At 44.0% G+C, this 12,635-nt stretch overlaps 1 protein-coding gene across 2 annotated transcripts in view; it reads left to right on the top strand.

Moving 5' to 3' along the window:
- The window catches only part of GLRA1 (glycine receptor alpha 1), a 97,547-nt gene that overhangs the window by 42,955 nt on the left and 41,957 nt on the right, over positions 1 to 12,635 (top strand). For both annotated transcript variants that reach the window (XM_064278562.1, XM_064278558.1), the window contains exons 2-3: positions 217 to 344; positions 7,963 to 8,030. In XM_064278562.1, coding sequence (XP_064134632.1) covers positions 217 to 344; positions 7,963 to 8,030 — 196 coding nt within the window. The remainder of the gene's footprint in view (positions 1 to 216; positions 345 to 7,962; positions 8,031 to 12,635) is intronic.

Raw genomic sequence — 12,635 nt, 5'->3', positions numbered from 1 at the left:
AGTCAGACACTCGGCTGTGCGCCAGTACCCCATGTTGGCTGATGTTTGGGCTGGGTAAACAGTTTAGTCTGGGCTTGCCTCATTAAGGACCTGTATTCCGCATTTCTCAGGCTAAGAACACTCCGGTGCTTCTACAAGGGCTGAACAAGCCTGGATCTGGTCGCAGCATGGGGAAGGGCCGTAATTAACCCTTTGCTTTTCTCTCTCTCTTTTTAGCCTTGCTGCTTCTAAGGAGGTTGATGCTGCCCGCTCCGCACCCAAGCCTATGTCGCCCTCAGATTTCCTGGATAAGTTAATGGGGAGAACCTCTGGATATGATGCCAGGATCAGGCCCAATTTTAAAGGTAGAGAAAGCTTTCTTTCCAGACTTCCAGGGATATTTGCTCCTAGATTATAGAAGCAAGCAGCAATGGTACAGTGTGATAGTGAATACATGGTATAAATCCTATGACTCATTTCCTCTACCCAAGGCAGACCGTGTTAATCAAATCCTCCTTCGCTCCCACTGAGCCCAGACAAAGCCTCTGAGAATCCAATTCAACAGGACCCCAGGTTGCCAGGAGTCAGCATGTGAATTAAGACCTATTTGCTATCTGAGTGGGGACAGTGGTGGTCCAGTAGTAGAATTCTCCCCTTTCTTGAGGGAGACCGGGGTTCAATTCCCAGTCAATGCACCTCATGTGTAGCCACCACCCATCTGTCAGTGGAGGCTTGCCCATTGCTATGCTGCTATGATACTGAACAGGTTTTAGCAGAGCTTCCAGACTAAGTAGACTAGGAAAAAAGGCCTGGCAATCTACTTTAAAAATATTAGCCAATAACAGGCAGACCCCAGATTACGAACATACAATTTAAGTACAACCCATAGTTATGAACCAACCCCTGTAAACCTATTATATTAAAAATTTGAGGTACATACAATGGTTTGTAATAAACGAGCACTACTTTGTGACATTATTATTATTACTGTATTATTATGTTAAAGATGTTTTAGTGTGTATAGAACTGTTTCTTTAATGCTTTTTATACATAGAAAGGTACCCAAAACCAAACCCGCTGCCATCAAGTCATTTCTGACTCATAGCGACCCTACAGGACAAAGTAGAACTGCCCCCTCGGGTTTCAAAGGTGGTAAAGCTTTACAGAAGCAGACTGCCACATCTTTCTCCCGTGAAGAGGCTGATGGGTTCAAGCCACCAACCTTTTGGCTAGCAGCAAAGCACTTTAACCACTGCACCACTAGGGCTCGCTTATAGAAAGGTATGATATATACTATGTCAAATGTTTATCTTAATATATGTTTGCCTTAATACATACTGTACCTAACTGTACCAACTCACATACGAATTCAATTTAAAGACAAATTTAGGAACAGAACTCTTTTGTAATCCAGGGACTGCCTATAAAACCCTGTTGACCACAACGGTCTGGTCCCCAGCTGATCATGTCGACACAGGACTGAGCAGCGTTTTGTTCTGTTGGTCATGGGGTTGCCATGCGTCAGTGGCCCACTTGATAGCAGCTAACCACAATAGCTATCCCTGGAATAATGGAGGGAAGTATAAACTTGGAATGTGGGGAAATGGGTTCAACTTTTGACTCAAGCACAAACTTACTTTCTGACCTGGGATAAGCGTCTCCCTTTCTCTGGGTCTCAGTTTCCTCATGTCTGCAGTGATGGAGTCGGCTATGCTGTGGTTTTTAAACTATGCTTCATGGAGCTCTAAGGCATAGTGAACAAGCCCACACCCACTTCTTCCCAGGCAGCTCCACTTTTATTGGTTTTCGATAAGGGACTTCCAACTAAAACTTATCTGCTGAAAGGTCCCCATGGACTAACAAATAATTTTGAACCTTTCTAGCCTAAATAAAGGTTATAATTTCAAATACCTACAGGGTTGGGTAGGTAATTTAAATAAGTAAGACAACAGGGAGTGGTAGAGACTATGAATAAATGGAGGTCCAAACCCAAACCAAACCCGCTGCCGTTGAGTCGATTCCGACTCATAGCAACCCTATAGGACAGAGTAGAACTGCCCCATAGAGCTTCCAAGGAGCGCCTGGTGGATTCGAACTGCCGGCCTTTCAATTAGCAGCAGTAGCACTTAACCACTACATCATCACCAAAACCAAAAAACCCATTGCCATCAAGTCCATTCCAACTCATACCAGCCCTGTAGGATGGAGTAGAAATGCCCTATAAAGTTTCCAAGGAGTGCCTGGTGGATTTGAGCTGCTGACCTTTTGGTTAACAGCCATAGCTCTTAACCACTACACCACCAGAGTTTCCATTATACCACCAGGGTTTCCTAAATGGAGATACAGGCCCTCTGAAGAGGACAGCCTCCCCTTAGCCCTAGCCTGAAATTACGGGCAGGATGTTGCTAGATCATCCAATAGTCTAAAAAGAATCAAGATTATACATGAAACTTAGTGGTTCTTAAAACATATGAAGTCAAACAAGACATGCCTGTGAGCCAGATATGCCCTGTGGGTAGCCTATTTATAACCTCTAGTCTCAGTGATCCAAAAAGATTCTTTTAGTTCTCACGATCATGTGAGATCTTAATGTCTATAATAATAAGGGAACCAAAAACCTGCTGCTGTCAGGATGATTCCAACTCATGGCACCCCATGCGTTACATAGTAGAACTTGGCTGGAATCTTTACAGAAGCGGTTCATCAGGCCTTTCTTCTGTGGCACTGCTGGGTAGGTTCAAATCACCAACCTTTTGATTAGCTGCCGAATGCAAACCACTTGCACCACCCAGGAACCTAAGAAATGGCCAAACCAGTTGCCTTCGAGTTGATTCCAACTCACGGCAACACTACAGGACAGAGTAGAACTGCCCCATAGGGTTTCCAAGGAGCGGCTAGTGGATTCGAACTGCTGACCTCTTGGTTAGCAGCCAAGCTCTTAAGCCAAACTCTTAACCACTGCAAAAGAAGTTTCCTTTATTCATTGATGCTTTAGGATGTTGTGACCACGTCGAATTTCTGAACAGAATTCTGCAGCTGCCGTCTTAAGGACTTTCTCGGGGGGCTGTGCGCTCTGATCTTCCTTCTAGCATTTCTGCAAAATCTTAGTGCAAGAACCCACAGTCAGCCACCTAATCATTCTTGATTCCAGATGCCCTTCTTCACTGTTCCTTTTTGCCCACGTCCAAGACCAAATAAGGGATGTGATAGTTGGTAAAGCGTACCAATATTTGCTCACTTTGCCCCCTATTCTTCAAGTCTCCTCAGAGTGCTCGGTCCACACGCTTCTCTTCAAATGGAAAAGGATCTGAGAGGTGCACTGAGGCTGTGTTTGGGCTCACCGCTCACCCCTGTTGACCTCAAGGCTCCTCCACTCCCCCAGCACCTGGCTCCTCAGCCTGTATCTCCCAGCATTGTTAGCATAATCTTGGTTCCCCCAGGACTGGCAAGTAAGAACCAAGGTTGCTGTCACAGCACACTAGGCCCAAGCCTCTTCCCCAGGCTCACAATCTCAAATATCCAGACGAGCCAGGCAGCAACTGTACACGAATGAAGCAGAATAGGCGTACGAAAAGAAAGCAGGAAAGCATGAGGCTCATCTAAGTACAGCATTTCTCAGTTCCTCCCCAAGACTGCCAGGTAGGAATGCAAGCCCTAGGCCTTCCAAGATAAGACTGAAATCTGGGGTTTTATGTGAATCTTCCAAATCAGCCACTAAATCAAGCCTTTTTAAAACATCATCGACCACACACATCAAACATGTCCAAGAGCTGATTAAGGCCCATGGCCACCAGATTGCACCCTCTGCCCCTGGCAGTTTTCAGGACCAGCCCACTGCGCCCCCTGGTGGTTTCTCTTGAAATGCCAGTCTGAGGAGAAATACCGCAGCCCGTAGGACGCGTTGGATGACTGTGTGTGCATCCAGGGTTCACGTGTTAGTTATCCTTTGTGCATACCTCTGCGCTAGGCACATAGAAGGCCCTCAATAAACCTTTCATAAATGAATGAATGAATAAACAAAAGAATACGGCTTAGAGTGGTTAAGTGATGTCCCCAAGTTACGCGGCTAAGCAGTTAAGAGCTCGGCTGCTAACCAAAATGTCGGCAGTTCGAATTCACCAGCCACTCCTTGGAAACCCTATGGGGCCATTCTACTCTGTCCTGTAGGGTCGTTATGGATCGGAATAGACTCTATAGCAATGGGTTTGGTTGTTTTTTTTTTTTTTTATCATTCATAGAATATTAGCTTTTTAGTTACTTACTTAGCAGTAGAAATTTTAAATACATAAAACTTCACCCAGACTATGAAATCATGGAATCAGGGCTTTTGCCCTTCTCATGCTCAGAACCTGACTCAGGACACTTGGGCCCGAAATCCACAGGATTAAATCATCTCTTAGGGCTCTCCCAACCCCACATTGACTTTAACCCCTTCATCCTGCTCCCACCTCAGGGCTAGGTGAAGCTTCCTAGAGCCCTGCCCCAGACAGTGGGAAGCAAGATTTCCCTCCTTCCCCAGTGGTGAGGGCTGAAAGGTTGGCATGCAGAGACCTCCTATCCCTAGTCCCCTGAACCCATTGTCCATCTTACACGTCCACCCAGCAGGAATGAGATTCCCAAAAGCCCCATACAAACCACAGAGCTTCTGAAAAAGCCCTACAGATGAGGCCTCATTGTGACCCTGACACAATAGGAAGAGGCCTGCACTGTTTGGAAACTCCACAGAGTGATTAATCACTCAACAGCTCCTTAACGGATCAGAAATTTTCCCTGCTCCTGACTCTCCCAAAGACACAGCAGCCAGGGACAGCAGGGACCATCTGCAGAACATAATGGCAATAGAAATCGTAACAGGGAAGTAAAGAGCACAATAACTGGATTCTAGTCCTCTCTCTGCTCCCCCTATATGTGTGACCCTGAATAAATCACACCATGTATCTGGGCCTCTGTTTCTGTATCTGTGAAATGATTCAGTGGTTGAGGCCCTTCTGCTCTGATAGTCTGTCTTTTCTCTGAGACTGTGTGTATGATAATGGCTCCCAGGATCAGGGGCATGGCCCAGTGCAAACACATACACGAAAGCAAAATTAAACTTTAATATTTAATGAAATATACACATTATCCTGCTGCCAAAGGCAGCCAGATTGTAATTTTCTCGAGGATAATTTAATTTCAGATTTATTTCAATGAACCGCACCTCCCCATGGGGTCCTTTTGGCTGGCTCCCTCTTGCACACATAAATTAGGATCTAATTTATATGGGAGTCACAGCACCAGACACTCACAGGCCCTGGGTGGGAACTCTGTGTACGTCATTTCAAGGCACAGGCAGTAACTCTTTGGGGCATTTTAATGGTTTGAGTCTAAATGAAAAGAAAAACCTGGGTCTGAGTCTAAATGAGGAGAAGAAAAAAAAAAAAAGAATGGGCCTTTGTTTAGGTGGAAGTGACAAAGAGGCAGATTTCAGCTCAGCATAAAGAAAAAATTTTTAACAGACAGAGCTATCCAACTATGGAAAGGGCTGCTCAGGACTTAACGAGTTTGTCGCTGCTGGAAGTGTTCAAGTGCTCAGCCATCAAGGGGTAGCTGCTCTATAGCAGGTGTTCCCAGATCTAGCTGTGCATGAGACTCACCTAGGTACCTTGTTAAACAACAGATTCTGGGCCCATCCTCAGAGATTTGGGTTCACTAGGTCTGGGCTTGGGCCAAGGAATGCCCAGTTTAACAAGTTCCCCCAGTGATTCTACCACAGATCAGAGTTTGGGATCCAATTGATTAGGTGACCTTCAAAAAATCTTCCAGCCCTGAAATCCGCTAACCCTGAAATTCAAATGGATGGCATCCATAGGGGAATCCAAAATACCTGAGCTGAGAGTGACTGCTGAGATCAAGAGCTACTCTCCCTCCAGATGAGTGGGGGAAATTGAGACCCAGAAAGGAGAAGGGGAGTGTCCGAGTGAAACAGCCAGTGAGTGCTGGAGCTTTGTCTAAAACCCAGCAAGTCTTGACACTCCTTGAAAGGAAAGCCTGGCTTCTCAGTCTAGTACTGGGCCCCCTCCTCTACACCAAGACTTCTGAAAAGCAGGAAATCTTGGCTGAGGTTGGGTAAAATGCTTAGGCTACTCTTTCAAGAGGGAAAAGAAGGAGTGGGTACCCAAGCACGCAAGGATATCTGCTTTCTTCTTTCCGCAATCATAAAACCCGTGTTCAAGTTCTGGCTCTACCATTTATGAGTTCAGCAAGCCAGGGCGAGTCACTAAAACCCTCTGTACTCCATCTGTGAAGCAGAGATAACAGTCTGCCCCATCTACCCCAGCACCTCATGGGATCCACAAGAAGGCAGACCTGAGAACACTTGCAAACTGTAAATCCCAATTGTCATGTGAAGGATTATGACCTATTTTCCAAGTCCTATGGTTCAGCGGTAGAATTCTCACCTTCCAAACGCTAGACCCAGGTTTAATTCCTGGTCCATGCATTTCATGCTTAGCCACCACCTACCTTTCAGTGGAGGCTTGGGTACTGTTATGATGCTGAACAAGTTTCAGTGAAACTTCCAGATTAAGACAGACTAGAAAGTCCTGGTGATCTACTTTTGAAAATCAGCCACAGAAAATTCTGCAAATCACAATTCTTCAATTTGCAACCTATCATGGAAATAACACAGGACCAGGCATTCATTCCATTTCTTCCCATCATGCCTGTTGTTACCGTGAGTCAGGGGCTAACTCAATGGCAGCTGACAACAACCACCCACCCTTCAAGGTCAGCTCAAGTTCATCACCTTTATGAACCAAAGCCAAACCTCTTGCCGTTGAGTCAATTCCGACTCATAGCAACCCTAAAGGACAGAGTAGAACTGCCCCATAGAGTTTCCAAGGAATGCCTGGTGTATTTGAACTGCCGACCTTTTGTTTAGCAGCCGTAGCCAGTTTGCCTTGCTCTCCAGAACCTCTCTTTTACCTGGACTTCTACTGCTTTTATCACACTTACCCATGGTCTTGCTGATTATTTTATGCCGGCCCTCTTGTCAGCTCATGTGAGGCCCAGTGCTATTGTCTGTGTGACCGCGAGCATGCCCTTTCTTTTCTCTGATTCTCAACCCTACAAGTTTAGCCACTGAGACCACTAGCTATAGAATTAGAGAAATTTGAACTCAAACCCTGGCTCAACCATTTACTATCTGTGTGGCCTTGGACGAATAACTTAACCTCTCTGAGTCTGTTTCTCACCTGTAAAATGGAGGTAATAACCATACCTTTACATGAGATAATGTTAGTAACACCCTGAGCACAGTGCCAAATCTCATAATGTTCAGTAAATGGTAGCTGCTATAACTAATTAATAGCATAAAATGAGGAGATTGGACTACAGCTAGGTAGAGATCTGTCTGTCATGAGATTCCAAAGCTGGGAATATGCCTCCACTTCTTTTCTATCCTTTGCAGAAGGATTCAGAAAACTTGGCTGGGAAATGTTTAACAAAGACATGTGGACTTCGCTTGAGGTTCCCCCTAGATTCCTCAGCTGGTAATTCCCATCAACGCCCTTTCAGGCAATCATTCCCGGTTCATAAGTTCAAGGCAAAGAACTTGCTGTTCCTTGCAATTCCCAAGATGGCCTCCAAATGTTGTAGCCATAAATACATTTCAGCCACAAATTAGAAGGCAGCCTGTGGGGTTTGGGGAAGGGATTTCAACCATATGGCAGGATGATGAATCAGCCTGTGTAAATTAAAGTACATCTCGGTTCAGCCTCTGGTGTTCTGTACCTAGTGCTCACTTGGGGACAAAGGAGTCCTGCATGAAGATGTTAAATAGCACCTGGGAATCCCAGGTGCTTTGGGGTGGGGTGGAGGGCAAGCAAGGGTCTCCTCCACCAAGAGGGATCTATCCCTGAATTCGGTGTCCCCAGGAATGGGTCCTATCTGGTGGGCTTCTCCGTGGCCAGTGAGCTGAACAGGAATCTCTCTCTTGATTGGCAGGTCCCCCGGTGAACGTGAGCTGCAACATTTTCATCAACAGCTTTGGTTCCATTGCTGAGACAACCATGGTGAGTGAATCATAGCACAAGCTGCTTGTTTCCTGCTGGGGATTTCTCTCTCCCTGAAACATTTATCCTCCGCATTGGTCTTTCTCAAGGTGATGGGAAATCTGGTGTTTTTTCAGGTCCGCAGTTGTATACCATGAGACTCGGATGTTTTTATTGTCCTATTTAATCAATGTTTTACATGAAGACATAATATCTGAAAAATGGCCAAGGAGGACAGAGAGCTAGGGGGGCTAGGACATGTGAAACACCCAGGATTACAAAAACAAACTGATATCAACAGGCTAAATTTTTAGAATAAAAAAAAAAATGTGAAGACCTGTTCATGGTTTAAAATTCAGCTACAGAAATGGCAGAAGACTGATGGTTGAAGAAGTTGAAATGAATATATTGGGATTGATTGTACTCTTCTCTCTATTTTTATAAGTATGTATTTAAACTCTTCCATAGTAAACAGTTTTAAATAAACCAATTATACTAGGAAAAAAATATTAGAAGGAAAAATGCCAAAATGTTCATTTTGTTTATCTCTGGATCATAGACTTGTAATTATTTTTTGTATTTCTATATTTTTCAAATTTCTGTGAAGAGTGAATATTACATTAGTATAAATAGAGGGCAGGGGTGGTTCAGTGGTAGAATTCTCACCTGCCATGCAGGGGACCCAGGTTCTATCTCCGGCCAATGCACCTTAGCACAGCCACCGGTTGTCTGTCAGTGGATGTTTACATGTTGCTATGATACTGAACAGGTTTCAGTGGAGCTTCCAGATTAAGACAGGCTAGGAAGAAAGACCTGGTGATCTACTTCCAAAAATCAGCCAAAGAAAACCCTATGAATCATAATTGTTTGATTCTCTTATACATTGGGTCACCATGAGTTGGGTCTGACTCAATGACAGCTAGCAACAATTATAAATAAATGTAATGGTACTTTAAAATTTTTCTCAACCCTTAAAAATGATAAATTAATTGTACTCATGTGAAGAGAGTGATCTAACTTGTGCAAAAATAATCAGGGAAATGTAACTCAAAGTGATCTCTTTATGAGCAGAGTGAGAAAAAGAAGCCAGTCAGTCACAAAGTCCTATAGATTTTACTATCTTAAAGTCCTTTAAAACATCTAGTATTTCTGGACATTTACCTGCCCCCAGTCTAGTTTAGGCTCCCACTGTGGCTTGCTCAGATTATTGCAAAGGGTGCTTGCTGACTTCCATCTTGCCCCCTCCAATCCATTCTTTCTCATACAGTAGGTTCTGCAGGAGAAAAGACCTGGTGGTCTGCTCCCACAAAGATTACAGGCTAGAAAACCCTATGGGGAAGTTCTACTCTGTCACATGGAGTCACTATGAGTTGAAATCAATTCAGTGGCACCCAACGACAACAACAGGTCTTTCTAAGATACAAATCCAAGTGTGCCACTCCTATGCTTTAAAGCTTCCCATGTCTTCTCCTCACCTTAGGCATTAAGCCCCAATTCCTTTGCAAAGCTTAGAAGGCTGCTTGTGACTCTACCTTGCTTCATCTCTCCCCTCTTCTACCTCATGTTATAGTTATGCGGATTTTCTTACCATTCTCCATATGGGTGGTGCTCTCCGTCTCTGATTTACAGGCTTCTCTTGATGCTGCTAGACCTCTGGCCAGAACACCTGCCCCAGCCTCCTTTCCCTTTCCAACTCCCGTTCTCTAAGACTTTGTTTAGAATTACCTACATAGGAAGCCTTCATACACTATCACATGCACACGTGTGTGAGTTCATGCGTGTGCTTGACCCACCGTTGGGATGGGTCCCTTCTATACACTCTCATGACACATTTTACAATTCTTACAACCAAACCAAACCCAACCCACTGCCATTGGGTCGATTCCAACTCATAGCGACCCTATAGGACAGAGTAGAACTGCCCTTACCATTTACACTGACTGTAAGTCTGTTTATTTGCCCATTCTCTCACTATAATGGGAGTTCTTCGAGAGCAGGGATGTTATCTCATTTTCTGTGGTTATCTCAGGAAAATCACCCAGCAGCTGGCACGATTCAATAACACTTACTCAACAATTTTTTTAAATAAATAAACCATATTCTAAATATTATTTGTTAATTCATACCAGCATTTGGTCCTAAATATTTATGGGGATTAGATTCAACCTTTCAATCGAGACTGGCAAAACCACTGCTCTCTATGTCATGGAGCAGATGGGTCAAAATCTGTCCTTTTGCAAAGAGGCCTGTCCGATATGATCAAGATGACCCTGCCCAGATCCAAAGGACAGCTGACCAAACTCCCTAAAACTAACAAGCCTGTTATCTCCAAATGGAGATGATCCAACCTGCTGGCTAGGAACAAACCTGGCTGCTTCTCATGGTCCATCCAGCTCTAAGAGCCAGTTTTCGACACTTTGAATGGATATCCTCTAAGAGTTTCCAGTGAGCCCCTCTGCTTTTCTTCTTCTCCCTCCCAAACAAGAAGCACATTGGCATTTGCATTATTCATCATCTTCATCCACTGAGCGTTGACAGTTCATCTCCTCTTCCTTAGTCATAAATCGTTCTCAGATCAAGTCAGGGACCACCTGGTTAAAGGAAGGAGCTGGTTATTGAGAACAGAGGCACATATCTGCATTCCCCCAACTTGTTTCCCTATAATGACCACACACAGATATATTTCCTTGATCTCAAAAGAACAACAGCATGCCCTTATATTGCATGGTGGTTAACAGCCCAGGTTCTGGAGTCACATAGACCCAGGCTCACTCACTGTCTATGAGGACTTGATTTGCTTCACCTCTTTAAGCCTCAGTTTCCTCATCTGTAAAATCCCAGTGGTGATTAACATATTGACCTCATCAGTTTAGTCTATATGGAGTATGCAGGAAAGTGCTGATTATCTCCATGATCTTGAGCAATCCCTGGACTTTTTAAAGTTTTATTCAGCCCCTCTCCTGCCACTGTGTCTCCTGCCTACCTTTCTAGACTTCATTCAAGCTACAGATTGCTTTCTACAGAGACAGTGCAGGAGACTAATTAGGATATGGTCTTCAGTGCCCAGGCAAAATTCGAGGCTTAGTCCTGTGACCTTGGACAACTGTCTGTGTATCTCATCTGTAAAATGGGAATACCAACAGGAACTACCTCGTAGCCTGAGCGTGGAAAGTGCTCAGCACAGCGCCTGACAAATTACACACACAATGAATGTCAGTTACTATTAAATGTCACTTATAATTTTCAATATATTTTTACACTCACTTTCTCATTTGATTCCTTTGCCAAGCACTTGGTCCTTACAACTGGTCCATAAAGTAGATGTGGTAGACAATGTGTTCCCCATTTTACAGCCGAGGAAACTGAGATTTGGAGACGTTGCATCACAGAGCTAGTTAATGACTGAGCAGGGATTAGAGCCCAATTCTCGTAATCCACAAACAAGGGGCTTCTCTGCACCACAATGCCATAACATCGAAGAGAGCAGACTCAAGAAATCAGGGAGTTAGGAGCCATAGAACATGTTTAAAAACAATCTAAATGTTATCAAAAGAGGAAATCCAGTCCATATCATGTCAAGATCAGCACATATCAGAGGAAAAGAGTAAATATTGGTAATGGAGATAACCAACAAGGGGAGCCCAGAGAAGCTGGTCCCCTGGAGTGGAGATAAATAATCTTCAGAAAGGAAATGAAGAACCAGCAACAACGTGCTCCTTGGGAGTGGTCCACAGGTGTCTTAGTTTGCTAGTGCTGTTGTAACAGAAATACCACAAATGGGTGTCTTTAAAGAACAGAAATTTATTTTCTCATGGTTCTAGAGGCTAAATGTCCAGATTGGGGTCTTGGCTATGTTGATTCCTTCCTTGTAGGTAGTCCTGGCCACTGGTTCCTTGGCTTGTAGATAATCCTCAAATGACATCTGCCTTCCCCCCATGTGTGCATATTTCTGTGTCTAATCTGCTGTTTTTATAAGTCAGAAGTGATTAGATTTAGAGCACACTCTACTCAGGTATAATTAACATAATAAATAAAATCCTACTTCCAAACAGGATTACATCCTCAAGTGTAGTGTTAAGATTTCAAGACATATCTGGGGGGGACACAGTTTAATCCATAACACCAACCTCCCCACCCCCCAAAAAAACCTGTTGCCATCAAGTCAATTCCAATTCATAGCAACTCTATAGGATAGAATAGAACTGCCCCATAGTGTTTCTAAGGAGTGACTGGTAGATTCGAACTGCCAACATTTGGTTAGCAGCCAAGTTCTTAACCACTGCGCCACCAGGGCTCCCCATAATACCAGGTGATGCAGTTTTCTCCTTATTTATGAAAGTCAACTCAAAGTGGGGCTGGAGTTTTCATTTTCTGGCTTGCACATTCCATAGTACTGTGATTTCTTCCAATGATCTCTTAATTATCTATATGTTTTATTTACTTTGCAGATGATTTTAAAAAATTAAAACACTAACACTAGAAGAAACTTTAAGATATTTCTAATCCAGTCCTTTCTGTTACAAAGAGGGAGTGTGGTGCCTACAAAGGCAAAGTCTCTTGAGCGAGGTCACATGCCATAGAATGGATGGTGTGAGGACAGGAACCCAGGTCCAATACTCCTTGCAG

Source organism: Loxodonta africana, chromosome 2 (genome assembly GCF_030014295.1).
Source record: "Loxodonta africana isolate mLoxAfr1 chromosome 2, mLoxAfr1.hap2, whole genome shotgun sequence".
NCBI classification, from domain to species: Eukaryota; Metazoa; Chordata; class Mammalia; order Proboscidea; family Elephantidae; genus Loxodonta; species Loxodonta africana.
This window is presented reverse-complemented; position numbering and strand designations above follow the sequence as displayed.